At 40.6% G+C, this 17,211-nt stretch overlaps 1 protein-coding gene across 1 annotated transcript in view; it reads left to right on the top strand.

Moving 5' to 3' along the window:
- DOCK5 (dedicator of cytokinesis 5) overlaps positions 1–17,211 on the top strand; it is a 186,050-nt gene that overhangs the window by 32,515 nt on the left and 136,324 nt on the right. Inside the window, exon 2 of the mRNA XM_033134262.1 lies at positions 11,906–11,989. Within this exon, the coding sequence (XP_032990153.1) occupies positions 11,906–11,989 (84 nt within the window). The remainder of the gene's footprint in view (positions 1–11,905; positions 11,990–17,211) is intronic.

The raw sequence follows: 17,211 nt of genomic DNA, 5'->3' as shown, positions 1-17,211 counted from the left end.
TTCCTTTTCTAAAACCGAGTGTTGTTAGGATGTAAAGCAACTAGAACTCCCATCTACTGTTGGGTTGGGAGTGTAATTTGATATCATTGAAAATCGTTTGGCAATATTTACTGAATTTCAACATACATATCCCCTGTGATCCAATAATTTCATTCCTGTGTAAATACCCTACAGAACTGAGTACATATGTGTAATAAAAAGCATGTGTAAGAACATTCGTTTATAGAAACATATAGCCCAATAGCCCCATTAACAAGTGGAATTTGAAATTAAAAACCCAATACATTTACATTAGCACCCCAAACAATGAAATACAAACTGGTTTTGTGTTATATCTAAAGGTCATCACCAAACCCAAGATCATCTAGATTTTCTTCAGTGTTATCTTCTAGGAGTTTTATAGTTTTTCATTTTATGCTTAGGTTTAAGATCCATTTTGAGTTAATTTTTGTAGAGTATGAGGTCTGAATTTTACTTAATTTTTGTTCTACATATGATTGTCCAGTTGTTTCAGCACCATTTGTTGAAAAGACTGTTTTCTCCATTGTATTGCCTTTGCTCCTTTGTCAAAGTCAGTTGAGTTGTATTTGTGGGCCTATTTCTGAGCTCTCTATTCTGTTTCATTGATCTATTTGTTTATTATTATTATTACCTCTAACCCACTGTCTTGATTACTGTAGCTTTATAAGTAAGTCTTGAAGTTGGATAGTGTCAGTCTTCCAACTTTGCTCTTCTCCTTCAATATCGTATTAGTTATTCTGGGCCTTTTGACGCTCCATATAGATGTTAGAATTAGTTTGTCAATATTTACAAAGTAACTTGTTGGAATTTTGATGGGGATTGCATTACATCTAGGTACATCAAGTTGGAAAGAACTGACATCTTAACAATTTTGACTCTTCTTATCCTTTACTATCTCTCCATTTATTTAGTTTTTCCATTTTGTTCATCAGATTTGTGTAGTTTTCCTCATACAGATCTTGTACATGTTTTGTTAGAATTACTTATACCTGAGGATTTCATTTATGGGGGTGCTAATATAAATGATATTGTGCTTTTAATTTCAAATCCACTTGTTAATTTCTGGTATATGGGAAAGTGAATGACTTTGGTATATTAACCTTGTAACCTACAACCTTGCTATACAGTTATGTGTGGCACAACCACATTTTGGTCACATATACAACCATGATCCCATTAGATTAAAATGGAGCTGAAACATGCCTGTTGCCTAGAAACCTCGTAGCCATCATAATGTAGTGCAAACCATTACATGTTTGTGTTGGTGTAAACATACCTACTGCACGGCCAGTTGTATAAAAGTACAGCACATACAATTACAGTAGTAGGCTACACCATCTAGATTATACAACGATGAAGTCACTTAATGACACATTTCTCAGAAGGTATCCCTATTGTTAAACAGTGCACAACTGTATTTGCTTATTAGTTCCAGGAGCTTTTTTTTTCCCAAACATTCTTTGGATTTTCTACATAGATGATAATGTCATCTGCAAACAAAAAGAGTTTTAGTTCTTCCTTCCCAATCCATTGATGTCCTTTTGCTGTCTCACTGCATTAGCTAGGACTTCCGGGATGAGGTTGAAAAGAAGTGCTGATAGGGGTCACCCTTCGCTTCATCCTGATCTTAATGGAAAAGCTTCTAGTTTCTCAACATTAAATATAATGTCATCTGTAGGTTTTTTTGTGGATATTCTTTATCAAGTAGAAGAAGTTCCCCTCTGTTCCTAGATTATTCAGAGTTTTGTTCATGAATGTCAAATGCTTTTCTCTGCATCTATTGATATGGTCATATCAATATATTGAATTTTTTCCCTGTTTGTGATTTCCATGTCATTGATGACCTTTTTTTCTACGGTAGTTTTAATTATTTTCTGTCTAAACCTGTAATCTTTTTGTTGTGTGGTCTGGTTATCATCTAAGAAAGGCTTTTCTTTTTCCAAAGTTATAAATACATTGCCCTGCATTTTTCTTTTAGTACTTTCATGATTTTATTTTTTACCTTAAATCCCTAATCCACCTAAATTTTTTTTCTCATATAGTGTGAAGGCACATCAAAGTTATTTTTTTCTCTACCCAGTAAAGCAATTATTTTGACATTTATTGAGTGAATTACTTCTACTTTATCTTATTTGAATTGCCAGTTTTATCATTTACTATTTTCCTATATTCAGTTCTATTCCTGGGCTTTAAAAATTCTGTTCAACTGATCCTTCCATTCCAAATAATCTCTGTGGATTCATTTCTGATGCTTTAGGGTAATTTTTAAATGTGTTGGGACAATTCTTCCTTTGTTAATTCTTCATTTTCAAAATGTTCTTAATTTTTTCACACATTTATTTTCCAGGTGAGCTTCATTATCATTGATGTATCAAACCCTTTAAAAACCCATTGGGATTTAAATTATAATTTAATTTAGTATATGTTTTATTTAGAGCATTGAAATCATTATTGAGATCTAATATTATATATTTTCTTATAGGAACATCATATGTTTCTATTTACTTGGGTCTTTGTGTCCTTCAATCTTTTGAACAACAAAAAAAAAGAATTTTGACCCAAGAATTCTAAACTCAGCTGAACTTGAAGGTAATAAAAAATCACAGATATAAATGCCAAGAAAGAGTGCCAAACATGCGCTCAATTTAAACAAACTGCTTAGAGATTGTCTTAGCCCCATAACCATGCTTGTCTGTAATAGGCTGACATCCTTGCCCCAGCCTGGATGTAAAAATATCCTGAAATTAGCGTGTTTTATTCCCAAAAATGTGTTCTATGGTCTTAACACATATATATGTATATTTTGAAAACCTAATTCATTTAGTTTGGGAAGATTTTGAATTTTATCTAAGGGCACCATCCATCCTGTATATATTTCTCCTGTGATTTTTAAAAAAATTTGATCAACCTTTTGTTAGTGGTATGTGTACAAATTTGATGCATGCATTCATTTTCTCTGCTATATTCTGTTTTAATATACTATAATTTCTTTATTTTCTTTTCAGTGGTCATTGGGTGGATTTCAGTTTTTGTTAGTACAAACACTGCTACTATGAACATTCTTGAACGTATTTCTTGGTACGCTTGTGCAGAGTTGCTCCGGGACACTGGTTTTCAAACTGTTTCACCTGCAATCTATGGGAAGATACATACTTTACATCATAACCCAGCAATATCAGCTTGCTTGTTGTAGTACAGAGAAATATAGTACAGTGGATTTTTCTATACTGACAAAAAATTGGGTCCTGAAACCTCCTTAAACTCATTCATGAGTTCTAGTAGCTCTTTGTCAATGCCTTAAGATTGTCTATATAGACAATCATGTCATTTGCTAATAAACACCTTTTTGTGACTGTTTCTAATTAGTAAGATTTATATTTCTTTTTCTTGCCTTATTGCACTAGCTAGAACGACCATTAAAATGTGGAATAGAAGTGATGAGAACACACACCCTTGCCTTGTTCTCTGTATTAGGGAAGCATATTTAATAGGTAACAGTTTGGTATGATGTTAGCACTAGGTGTATCATTTGCTTTATATTAGGTTGAAGATGTTCTTAATTTGTTGACAGGTTTTAATAATGCATGGGTATCAGATTTTATCAAATGACTTTTCTGTAGAGATGTTCATATTTTTTTTCTTTTTTCATCTTAATGTGGTAGATTACATTGATTTTTTTTTTTTTTAAAGATTTTATTGGGGAAGGGGAACAGGACTTATTGGGGAACAGTGTGTACTTCCAGGACTTTTTTTTTTTTTTCCAAGTCAAGTTGCTGTCCTTTCAGTCCTAGTTGTGGAGGGTGCCATTCTGCTTCAAGTTGTTGTCCTTTCAGTCTTAGTTGTGGAGGACACAGCTCAGCTCCAGGTCCAGTTGCCGTTGCTAGTTGCAGGGGGTGCAGCCCACCACCCCTTGCGGGAGTCGTACGGGCAACCTTGTGGTTGAGAGCCCGTGCTCCAACCAACTGAGCCATCCGGGAGGCAGCTCAGCTCAAGGTGCCGTGTTCAATCTTAGTTGCAGGGGGCGGAGCCCACCATCCCTTGCGGGACTCGAGGACTTGAACTGGCAACCTTGTGGTTGAGAGCCCACTGGCCCATGTGGGAATCGAACCGGCAGCCTTCGGAGTTAGGAGCACCGAGCTCTAACCGCCTGAGCCACCGGGCTGGCCCCAGATTACAATGATTTTTTAATGGTCCTGAGTTATTTAGAGGTATTATTTAGTTTCCAAATATTTTGCGATTTTCTATATGTCTTTCTGTTACTGGTTTTTTGTTGTTGTTGTTGTTGTTGTTTTAATTTAATCCTGTTATAGTCAAAGAACATGCTTTGTATGATTTGAATCCTTTTCAGTTAACTGGGACTTGATATATTGCCTGATTTATGCCATTTTTGGCTCTTTTTCTGTTGATTCATTTTCTAACTATAGATGACATTTTTCTCCTTCATTTACGTGCCTGGTAATCCTGAACTGGATGTCAGATGTTGTCAGTTTTATCTTGTTGGAAGTTTGAGCCTTGTTCTGGGATGCAGTTATAAGGAAACTTTTATTCTTCCGAGGTATGCATTTGCTCTTTGTTAGGTGGGACCAGCACAGCCTTTGGCCTAGGGCCGGTTTGGATCCACTACCAAGCCAATACTCTTGTGCATACTCAGCCCAATGGCCACTGACCATCAGGTTTCTTCACTCCGGTTATGGAGAATGTGAACTGTTCCCACTCTTGTGTGAGGGTTGGAAATTGTTCCCCCTGTGCTTTTATTGTGGTTCTTTTCCTTGGCCTGGGTATTCTCTTCACATGCACGCCCTGATCAGTGATGAGCTGTAACCTTGAGGGGAAACTTCCACAGCCCACCCCTTTCTGATTTTCTGCCCTGTACATGGCCACCACCTTGACCTTGCTGAACTCTCAACTCTCTTTCCTCACCTCTGAGTAATTACTGGGCTCTGTTTAGGTTTCTCCTCCCTACACGTTTGCCTGGAGACTCTTTTCAAGCAGGAAGCAGAGGCCGTTGTAGGCTTCCCTCATCTGTTTATGCTCTCTCCTACATTCCATGCTGTTCAGTGTCTGAAAACTACGGTGTCATATATTTTGCCCATTTTTTAGTTGTTTTTAAGACAGGATAGCTCATCTGATCCCTGATGGATTCTCTGGTCTGCTACGGCCACAAGTAGAAGAGAAATACATACTTTTTAATGAAGAAAAATATTCCAAACTCATACTGGTATTTCCAATTCCAATAGATCCGTCCATAGTTATTTACCTTTTTAAAATTTTGTACTTGTCTTTTCTCTTACACTGAAAAATCTTGATTCCAAAGACATTACTGATAAGTACTCATTCTTATGTTTCTTCTCATTTCATTCTTACAGCAACCCTAAGAGGTTGACAGAATACTAGTTCACAAAATGTCACTTTATTGATGAGGAAATGAAATGATTAAATAACTTGTCTGAGAGTAGTTTTTTGGCCAAGCTGCACAAAGCTTCTTCAGTGCCCTGATTTTGTTTCACCTTGGTCTATGACTTTTCTTTTTACACACATACACACACCTACCCACCTACTGCCCTGGGCTTCCATTTCCTTATTTATGAAACAAGGCGATGTGCCCAAATGATTTCCCAGATGTCTTCAGTTTCTGGCTTTCTCCTCAGCTCTTTGCTCTTCTCATTCCCACTTTCCTCCCAGCCACATAGACATACATTCTGTTTCCCCACTGTGTTCTCAGTAGGCACTGACTTTGGTGTATATACTGTAGAAGCTGGGGTGCAGTTCTAAGACCCTCCTGAATGTGATCTGTGGGGTAAGCTTGTCCCGGGACAAGCCCTGCTGAGGTCCAAAGCTGCTGCTGTCATTTTTGCATTTTCAGGTTGATGATTTTAAATTAATGGGGTTTGCAGCCTGGTTAGGGATCATTCCTTTTCTCATGGAACTGTGTTTTGTCTCAAACTCAAGTATGTGTGGAGAAAATAATCACTGACCTTTCCATTGTCACTTCAAAGTGCTTGTTCTAGATTCCACAATAATCTGTGGCTTTTAGCCTCAGATTCTGTATTCTTCGATTGTGATTTCTGTCTATCATTTAGATGCCGTCAACTCAACACAGTCTTATATCTGACTCTTATCACCTTGAACTTGTTCAGTTTTTATTTAATGAGAATGTAAACCAAGAAGGACCTGATAATAATGCCTTATTTGAGTGGGGAAGGTGTCCTGAGCTTGATAGTTTTTTTATCTTCATCATTAAAATCCTGCTTTAGTTGCCCTCAGACTTTTTGCTCTTTTACGTTTCCTTAACAAGAAAGAAATCAGTTGAAAAGGACAGAAGCGAATAGACCTATTGGCACGGGTAACATTAGAATGTGTACCTTTGATGTTTTATCCAGATGGAGAGTGCTATAGTGAGTACATGACTGAGGCATCACTGGTATTCCGAATAGCACTCTGATACCTTAGTTGAATCACTGCAGATGTGCTTGGAAGGGGGGAAAAAAAAGAAAGAAAAGAAATGCTTGGGAGGGGCAGCAAGAAAATGGTGAAAATATTAAAATATTCCCTGACTCTCCTGCTGTTTCTTAGGGAATCTCTGTACTTAGCTGCCTAAGTAACAGTAACATGGTTTTGCTGTTCGTAAGGACACTGCATTTCACTCTCCAACCACCTTTAGCTTGGAAGAACTATTGAGAATAGCTTATTCTGTTACCTCGACCATCCTGCTTGGTGCCCAGTTTTCACTGAATGACTTCCACGGTCTGAGTGGTGAGAATGGTAGTGGCAGACTTTGCAGATGTGGGTGCCACCATGCTCAAAGTGGGAAGCTGGACAGGGCAAGAAAGGGGAAGGGGGAAAAGGGAAGGTGACTGACATTGACTCAGTGTCCAGCAGGTGTTCGTTAGTCATCGTCCTGGGGGCCCTGTGTACCTTCTTCTCTTTGGTCTCATGAAACCATGTGAAGAACGTACTGTTCCCGCCATTTTTTTTAGATAGGGGAGCTGCGGGGAAAAGCTCCCTGGGTTTGTAGAACATAGACTTTTCATTCTATAATCTTCAATGGCCTTGTTTTAGCCTTTCGCCATTAAATATGTCCTGTAAATTTAATTTCATATTAATTTAAGTGACATAGCTTATCGCAATCACTTGGTACCAGTGAGGAAATAAACCATAGTTGAGTTTATATCTGTGAAACATCTCTCCAGTTATAGATATTGATTGATTCTATCCACAAATAGGTATAATTCTTAAAATAGAGATTTCTAAAGAATAACCAGTAAATGGGTCATTAAATCCTCTCATCTCTTCGACGGTCTAGAAAATGAAGTGAAGAATCCTATATGAACACCTGTGGAGTACTGACAATTATAAGGTGACAATTATAACAGTGACAATTATAAGTTGAAGTGCTCATCTGATAGCTTCTGGCCTGGAAAGTTCTGAGTATAGATGCAGCGTGATGTGATGGTCATCTCACCCTAAAAGGACTACTCTGAAGCCTAAGTGGAATGATCAGTGTAAAACCACAAATTTTTACTTCTTGGGGTCAGATCTCCTGTGGAGTGGGATTAAAGAGTAAGAGAAAAAACCCTGCATGTCCTTCTAGGACATCGTTACATTAAATCTAGGGGGAAGATGAAGGATGAGATGTGCTCTTTTGTTTTTTATACTCCCAGTGGCTGAAAGGAGGCAGATTTAAGATAAAAATGAAAAAAAATGAAGTTCGATCATTTCTTTTGTTAGAGTCTATCAAATGACTAATAGCAAATGTCGTGTTTTAGTTATGCTTCAAGGGTTTGTAATTTGAGGATGCATGAAAGAACCCAATTTATTAGAAAGAGTACATACGAGTAGGCCACAGACTTTTCATCGTCAAAACCGATCGTCATTTTGGGTCCTAGCAGGCTATTCTGTTGGTTTCTTGTTGCATAATCCTAAGACCTCAAATTTCATTTTTCTCTCAAATAAGTCTGGTTTAAAAGAAAAGGCCAAGTTAAAGATTTGGTAAAATGCAAACTATTTTACATTTGTAGACATACTGTCTTGTCTACTTGGCTCTGCAAAATTACACTTTTGTGTTATAAACAGTTAGCTGCTTAGGGAAGAATTCCAGCAATTCGTCTTTCCCAACCTTGCACATAGCAGTCAGCACGGCAATTTATATACAGCAACTCCCTGTTCTCGTTTAATTTCCTCAGACAAAACAAGAGATTGTGGTGGTGCCTGCTAGTTCAAAACGGCACAACTTGTTTCTCTGGACTCTTACCATCACCTCATGAATCAGAGGATGCTGGAGCCATGGGAACCCTTAGACCTAGTTCACATATGGGAAACTGAGGCCCAGACTGAACCATTCATTCAAGGTCATGCACACGGAAGTGGTAGAGTTGATCTTAAATTGTGTTTTTGTGTTGTTGTTTTTTTTGAACCTAAGCGTTTCCTTGTTCCCTCTTTCTTTGTCTTTCTCTATAAGAGTTATTCACATCCCAGGGAGAAAACATGATCCACTGAGTATCTTAATTGTATGGCTGTTCTTGAAATAGCACCAGACTCACCGACAATGTGATCACCAGTCACTGATTGGTATCAGAAAGCTTGTTTTTAAAAGTTGTGTTCTCGTTTAATGAGAGAAATCAAAGGCAGACGACATAGTGAGAATCTGCCAAGCTGTTCTCTTTGTTTCCAGGCTATTCCAGGGCATGACTTTAGCCATATCGGACCAGCCTGGTAAATGTGATGAATGGATCATCACAGGACCAGTGTTAGTTATAGCTTTATTGCTTGTGAAGCTGGGTTACTTGGGGCAAGGTGCTTACCTCTTCTGAGTCTGTTTTCTTATTAAATAATGTGGTACATGGCATCCACTCCATACAGTTAGTATATTATACATGGAAATGAAGCCATAAAATACAATGAAAATGAGGCGTATTCAGGAGGAGGCTAGGGAAGGCATGGTTCTCAAGTGCATTGTTGGAAGGAATAGATGACAACTGTGCTGATTGGAAGTCTTGTTCGTACTTCTGTCCAAAGACATGAAACAGTACGAATGGCCTCTAACCAGTGACTTCGCACTGTAGTGAAAGACATTGTTGAAGGAATATTCTGCCCATGGGAATCTCTTTGAAAGCTCGGGTTAGCAAGGCAGATTCTTTTGTGTAATAATCAAAAAGTGGCAGGAGAGGTGATTTTGATAGATCCTTTTATTGAGTGGTGGGGTCCACAGCTGCTGCTTCTGAGGAAAGCAGAGGTATCTTGGAGTTTGGGAAAGCAGTAGTGAATAACTGAATTGATTGATGGATTTTATACAAGTCACTATTGTGCCTTCTTTGGGTCTAACCCAGTCCCATGGAATGTGAAAGACACAGAAGTAATGTGTAACCTGGTCTCTGTTTGTGAGGGGTTTCCTTTCTGATCGGTGGCAGACGGTACCATAAGATTATCTGTGATTTGAAAACCCAAACTGTGCTGGAAGGAAAAGCTGTTGTGGGATGTCAGAGAAGAAAGAGGTGCATGCAGGGTACTAGGGAGTCAGTAGTCATTTGTCAAATTGCATTATGAATTGTGAGTTTTGTGTTGTTCCAGGCAGGGATAAACCATTGTTGGAGCACAGAATTTAGGGGAGAATATGAGTCTTAACTGGAGCACAGGGTGGCATTTGACAGATAATGGAGGCAAAGGTGGATAATTAAGGCTGTACTTTTTGGAACACTTTGATTATCAGGCTTAGGATCCACGATTTAAGAAAACATTGGTCTATGGTGTGTGTGTGTGTGTGTGTGTGTGTGTACACGTGTGTGCAACAGTCCTTGGTAGGTGTTTGTGCTTGGAGCTGCCAGTGCTAAGTGCTGCCTTTGAGAGCTTCTGCTTACATTCCTGATGACTGAGAACAAGGAAGAGATGAAGTTTGGTCATTGTGTATCCATTGTGACGCTGCAAGCTCACTACTTCCTGCTTCTATCTGACAGCAGGGCTGATGGAAGGAACCAGTTCAGTGGAAGGCAGTCAGTAGGGTATGGGGGGAGTCAAGGATGTGAGAGTTACATTCTCTATAGACAACCAGCCCTATACTTAATGGACAAAACATTTGAGTCAAGTCTCCATCAGACGAAGGAGGTAAACTTCAGTGGAATGTCAGCTGTGGCCTGGTGGACCGTGAAGAGGTCAGGGATTGGAATTAACTCCTGCTTCTGAATTCTGGGCAGTGTCTCCTAACCACCCCCTCTGTCAGCCGGTCCTTGTTCTGAATTTCTAATCTAGTCCAGAAACTGAGTAGTAAATAAATCCCAACATAATTTGTCCAGGCTGCTTCTGTCAAGAGTACAGGAGAACACTATTTGGGTGAGTCCCTTCAAAAAGGAGGCTCCTTGAAAAACATGTGCCTGGAGCTGTGCTCCTTCCTACTCACTCCTGATAGAGTGACTGTGATGGAAGGAAAGGCATACAGCCCAGCTGCAAATACAGGATGCAGTGCAGGCTCAGGAGAGAGCAATACATACCCACAATGGCAGGGACAACAGAGAGGACGCCGCATACCACATTGTTTAATGAGGAAACTGAGACTCAGAACGGGTAGGCACCTGGCCCCAAGTACCCCTTTTTAAGGACCCTTTTCTGTGGGATCTGGCAGATGAACCAGTGCTCATCAGAGCTGCGAGATGGGAAACGTTGTGGGTTCCTTGGTCACACAAGGTAACTAACATTCACAGGTTCCAGAAATTTGACGGGGATATCTTTTGGGGGGGGGCTATTTTTCTGCCTATTACAGCAGCTATGAATATTCACATGAAGTTGTTTTTGTGTAGGCATGTTTTAATTTCTCTTTGTAGATAACTGGGAGTGGAATTGATGGGTCATATTATAAATTTATGTTTAACTTTTTAAGACAATGCCAAACTGTTTTCTGACGACGCTGTCATTTTACATTCCTCCTGCGAGGGTTCCAGTTTCTTCACATTCTTGCCAGTTACCGGCCTTTTAAAAATTACAGCCATTCAAATGGGTGTGAAGTGGTATGTCCTTGTGGTTTTGATTTGCATTTCCCTGATGACTAATACTGTTGAGCATCTTTGCATGTGCTTATTAGCCACCATATATGACTCTTGGTCAAATGTCCCTTCAGAGCTCCTACCCATCTTAAAATTGGGTTGTCTTTTTCTTTCTGAGTTATAAATTTGTCTACCATTTTTCACAGTCTGGTCCTGTCATTGCCAGTCCTAAGGACAGGGGTGATTGAGGTCACCTTGATGAGGAAGTGCAGGGGTAACCCAGTTCCCCAGGGTGCCGAGAACTGGGGCAAGGCGGCCATCCCTGCATTTACCCTGTGTCAGGCCATAACTGGAGGTTAGATGGAACTCACATGTGGCTCTTTGGCTACCAGTCACTGTGTCAGGGTACCTGGAGATGGTGCGACCTATGCCTTAGAAATCATAAGCTCAGTGGTCTTGCAGGCTGGCTGTTGTCTGATGAACAATGGACCAACCAGCAGAACCCCACAATATATTCTCATTGTAGCCCAGTTTTTTCTTGTATAACTCTTACAATATTAATTAAGCAGTTTTTTCTGTAGTAATATATTTAATCTCTTCTCCTACGTGACTATAAAAATCCCCAGGACACAGGCAATGTCTGTGTTTTGTAACTCTTATCACTATCACTGGTCTCTAACATTATATGTGGTACACAGAAGACAACCAACCGGTATTTGTTGGATGGAGAAATGACAGTAAAACATCAGCAGTGGGGGTCCTAGAGGATGTTCTGTGCTTTACAGGGGGTGCCTCACATGAAATCGTTAAGTGGAGCATAATTTGTTGATTGAGTAATTCACTAACCACAGCACGTGCTATTTAGTGACTTGTAGTTTAACTGCCATTGATGCCATTTCTCCTTTTATTTCCAGCGATCTATAACTACAATGCCTCTCAAGATGTGGAGCTCTCCCTGCAGATTGGAGACACGGTTCACATCCTGGAGATGTATGAGGGTGAGTCTGGATGGCCTTCTGCCAGACAGGGCGAAAGGGAAATACAATGGAAGTTACTTATTAATAAGGCACTTAGAGCTAACATCAGCCTGGTTTACTTACTGAGGGGGTGCTGGGGAAAATCCAGGAAGTACTTAGGTTGTACAGTTTCATATTGAGGGTGATTTCAAAACAGCCAGCTGAGTACATGAGTGTAAACATGCCCAGACACCAGAATCAAAAAGTATGTGAATATGTTGGGCTTAACCACTGAGTGCGGAAGGATCCGGCGCAGTCCTGACTTGGGAGAAACGTGGGACACGGACCTAGTGGGGGCTCCAAGGAAGCACTGATTAAGTGGCCCTTTCTACTCAGCACTAAGTGTTGCCAGATTGGGGGAGAAATGACAGAGAGACTTACTGGGGTTGCTGAGATTCTTTCAGAGAATTAGGTCAGGACTGCAGCTGTCTAGAAAGCCTCCCAGTATATTTCCTCCAACTAGGTCAGGCTAGGGAGGTGGTTCCAGTTAACCTGTAAGTGGACTGTCGGGCAGGACTCAGGACTGTCGCTTTGTCTGAAAAGCATAGGTCATGCCTGCACCCACCTTACCTCAACCCAAGACTTCTAGCTCCAACTTGAGCTCTAAATCCTAGCGGGGCTCCTCCGTGTGCCCACATTTACAATGCAAACCCTCAGAGCGCATCAGACATGTATCCAGGCCACTGACGTTGAGGATCAAAGCAAAGAACCACCTCTAGCACCCACTTATTGTCTGAAGATAGGGCAGGATGGGATGGGAAACTCGGCAGATTTTTCTCACAGAGTAAGGCTTCTTGGAACAGGAACTCTGGATTTGCTAGGTCTAGCCTGCCATGTAAATACTTGTAATGGTGGAATGGCAGAGGTGGTCATCTAGAATCCAGTGTGGCTTACCTAGGACAGAACAGGAAGACACAGGATGAGGAAGGGAAGATGGGAAGTAAGAGGAAAGGAAGCAGGGTTTGGCCATAGAAAGGCTAAGCCATCTGCCTGATTGCACAGAAGACTACTGTTACTGCTGCCTTCTTTTAGGCAGAGGGCTTGGATTTGGCATTATCCTTCTTTCTTGCACACAAGTCAAAGTGTGATCATGCAGCTCCCAGGGGCAGGGAGAAGAGAGGGAGGGTTGTGTGGACTCTTCCCACTCCGTTCTCTTTACTTTTCATCCTCACCATCTCAGGTACAGCCAAAGGTGGATTCCATGGTGTCCTTAAGTCACCAGGACACTAGGGACAATCTACTTACCTTTTGAGGACTCCTTTGCATATTGAAACTATAGTCCCCTCAAACCTTACTAGGTCATACCTCTTTGTCAGGGGCTAGATTAATCCCCATTAATATGAATCCTATGAGGACAAAGTGCTTCCGTTAGCTATTTAAAACAATATGTCTAGTCTCTGTGGACACACATTTTTCCATTATGCAGGTAAAAGGCATATGTTCAGTTTTGTTTTTCTAATAACTCTTCCAGATGGGCTCGAAAAGGATGTATATTTTAGGATCATTGTGTGCAAAGTTCTATAGGTGACAATTAGGTTCTGATTTCTTTGTCATTTTTTTCCAATTTGCTATATGCTAACTTTTTACTGCTTTTTCTATAACTGAGAGACCTGAGTTAAATCTTCTCATGAGTGCAGTTTGTCTTTGCCAATTTATAGTGATGTCAGTTTTTTGCATTATGTATGCTCAGACCTGTTTTTCGGTGCAGGTGATTTTAGAATTGTTACATTAAACAATTCCAACTTTTAATTCCTGTTTGTTAAATCTTTTATCATTATCTTCGTCTGTAGTAATGCTTTTTCCTTAGACTGTATTGTCTGAAACTACAGCCAACTCACTGGCAGTCCCAAGCTCCAGTTTTTGTCCTCCTGCCCCCACAAGGCCATCAGAAATGCTGCTCTGCCACTCAGGACCCTTGTCTTAATTCAGCTGATGCTCCAAGACAAACACAGTTCCAAATGCTGGCCTCATCTTTCTGAATTGTGGTACTTTTCAGATCTTGACCTGGTAATTCTTCTCTTTACCATGTTAGCTCTTTTCTCTCTCTCTCTCTCTCTCTCTCTCTCTCTCTCTCTCTCTCTCTCGTTACCAATCTTTTCTAATTGTCCTGCTGAGGGTGGGAGGGAAGAGTGGAGACTTGATCTGAAACAAAGCCGATGATACCTTTTACATACATTTTCAAAATTCTTTTTTTCAGTTTTTGTGACCCCAGCATATTTTTTTGAAAGAGCTAACGGAAGCACTTTGTCCTCATAGGATTCATATTAATGGTAATTTTAAGTGTGTGTAGTATTTCTACTTTACCAAGTAGCCTCCCAATTGACCAAGGAAACTTCCTCAAGGTAGTAATCCTGTGGACAAGCCAAGGTGGTCACCGAGCTGGATTCAATATAAATACAAACACAGACACACCACCACAGACATCCATTTCAACTAACGTTCCAGAGCTTGCGATCAAACGCCGCAGTATACTTCACATATGACAACTCCCACAGCGGTATGTGTGCCCGAAGCTGTGGCCCACTGATAGACACTCCAATAAAAAAAACTGTTCCTTTATCAATGTTGCATCTTGAGTATGATGATCCAGGTGCAGTAGGTTCGAACAGCTGGAAGCTGCTTTTCTTGTTAATTGCTGCCATAAAATATTTGGTGTGCCAGCCATCGAACTGTGTCATCTCAAAGAAGGACATCAGTGCCCATTCTGTACAAGTGGCCATGTGTCAAGGGGGCGAATGCGCAGAGTTAGAACATGAGCTTACTGAGTTCATTCACCTCCAAGTGGCACGGGAGCTTGATGGGGAGTATTACATTGGATTCATTTTTTAAATAGTATTTATGTTATGGGAGTACTTCTTTTTTAATAGTGCCCGCCTTACCAGAGGCAGTGATAGGTTCTTCTATCTGCTAAGTACTTAGAGTTCTTGGCTGGGTTCTCAAATTCCTTTATTATTTCAGGCAGCTCAGGACTAAGTGAGGACAGGAGTGCTTTGCAAACATTAAACACGATGGAAACACTGAGTAATAACGTGTTCTCTCCCTCTTTCCCCGTCTCCTCTTTCCTTTAAAAAAAAGCAAACAAAATGGAAACATCCACAGTCCTGCCAGATGAAGTTTAAGGGTAGTGCTGGCACTGTATCATGACCCCAGGGGTTTTTGCGTCTTCAGTTTCCTGTCAGATCTGACTCCTGGGGCTCCCTCACACCCCCAGTTCTGCCCCACCCTGCTTTTGATATATTTGCATACCAGACTTGTATGTGCTTTTTCCGTGTGGACACGAATCCCCGCTCCTGGAACTCAGACATGAAAAATTCTTTGCTGCCCACAACCCACAACAGAATACCCCTGAGAACCTTCCTTTTGCTGTTTCCTGCCCCGTGGTTGAATGAATAATTGTGAAAGTGGTAGCTCCTTGAAGGAAAAGCCTGCTCTTCCTTTGTCTGCAGGGTCTGTGCCTTGCACAGCTCCTGGCGTGCAGTAGGTGCTCAGCCAAAATCTGTTGAATGAGTGAAGATAAAATAGGAGCCCAAAGCAAGCTTGTTGGAGCAAGGCAACCTGGTGTGGCGAGTAAAGGGGGGCAGGGGTCACCTCTACAAAACCCCAGATGTTACAGGGCAAGGCTGCTTTTCTCCTTCCAGGAGGGACAAGCAGAGGGCTTCAACATTTCCCTGTCTCTCTGTAGACTGCAAAAGGATTTGGCTATTGCTTGAGCCTTTTTTTAAAAATTGAGATATATTTCAAATCTCATACAATTTACCAATTTAAATCATACAACTTAATAGTTATTTACAAAGTATGCCATTCACACAGTTGGGCAACCATCAGCACTGTCTGCTTGCAGAACTTTCTTATCGCCGCCCCCAAAAGGAACCGTGTACCCATTAGTGTCATTCCCTCCAAGCTCCAGGCCACCCACCTAATTTCTGTTTCTATAGATTTGCCTGTCCTAGATTTCTCATGTAAATGGAATCATACATAATCTGTGGTCCTTTGTGACTGGCTTCTACTTAGCATAATATTTTTGAGGTTCATCCATGTCATGGCATGTGTCAGTACTGCGCATCTTTTTACTGCTGAATACTATTCATTGTTTGCCTACATGTATATCATCTTGAATATGATGATATCGTATATTGTTTGCCTACATGTTTATGCATTCCTCAGTTGAGGGACATTTGGGCTGTTTGCACTGTTCAGCTCTTGGGAATAATGCTGCTATAAACATTTGTGTACAAGCCCTGCTACCTGGATATTCCACTTGTGCTCGTTTGTTCCTTCAACAATACTCCTGAGAAGTATTGTGCTCTTACGATGTGCCATGTCCACGTATTGAGCACAAGAGATGTTCGAGGCAGTGAGATCACCTGAGTGACAAAGCAGCAAGGTCCCTGCTCTCATAGGGTTTTCATTCAAGGGATAGACAAAAACAAATGAACAAAGTAAGTCAACAACAAAACTCCGATACGTATGAGTGTGGTGGGGAGAAAAGGATGGATTACGAAGGTAGACGAGGGTGATGGGGAAGGAAAAGGAGGAAAATTACTTTAAATGAGATGGTTTTGCCCCTGTCTAGTTAACCGCCCCTGGGCAAGGCCCTTTAACTTTCTCTCTGTCATGGTCCTTTCATCTAAAATTGGATCAGTTTTTGAATTCAAAGTGATTAAATGAAAGTGCTTTGGAAAATAAGGTTTCAGCATCCCTGCTCTCATGAAGCTCTCCTCATCTGTGATTAACCAAATTCCAGTCACAGGGGATTTCACACCCAAGGTCTGTTGGTCCAGCAATGAGTGCTGGTTCTCTGCATTTGATTCATATCCCTAAACCACTCACAAGTTTAAGAGAGGGTGGCTGATGTTAACAGTGATCTCTGGGGGTAAGCACAGCACAGTTGGCCCCTGTTGGAAATAACAAAATGAGATAATGTCTCAAAGGCATTCCAAGCTCTACAGAGGCAGGCACAGCATAACATTTTATATTATTTCAGTGTAATTTGTAAAGACCCAAAGAATAACACACATGATTGGATTGGAACCAGAGGAAATGGGCAATCCTGAAAGGGTGAAAGAAATAAAAAGAAGTATTTGTGTATATATAGGAGGCCCCCAAAGTAGCTAAGTTATTTCTTCTGTATAGAATGAGGCCTGTTTTAAAATGCACCTTAATCAAGAAATCCACTCCTTTATAATATGAAAAAGAATAAAAAT

Source organism: Rhinolophus ferrumequinum, chromosome 18, assembly GCF_004115265.2.
Source record: "Rhinolophus ferrumequinum isolate MPI-CBG mRhiFer1 chromosome 18, mRhiFer1_v1.p, whole genome shotgun sequence".
Classification (NCBI taxonomy): domain Eukaryota; kingdom Metazoa; phylum Chordata; class Mammalia; order Chiroptera; family Rhinolophidae; genus Rhinolophus; species Rhinolophus ferrumequinum.
The sequence above is the reverse complement of the archived record's forward strand: the minus strand, read 5'-3'. Positions and strand labels throughout refer to the sequence as shown.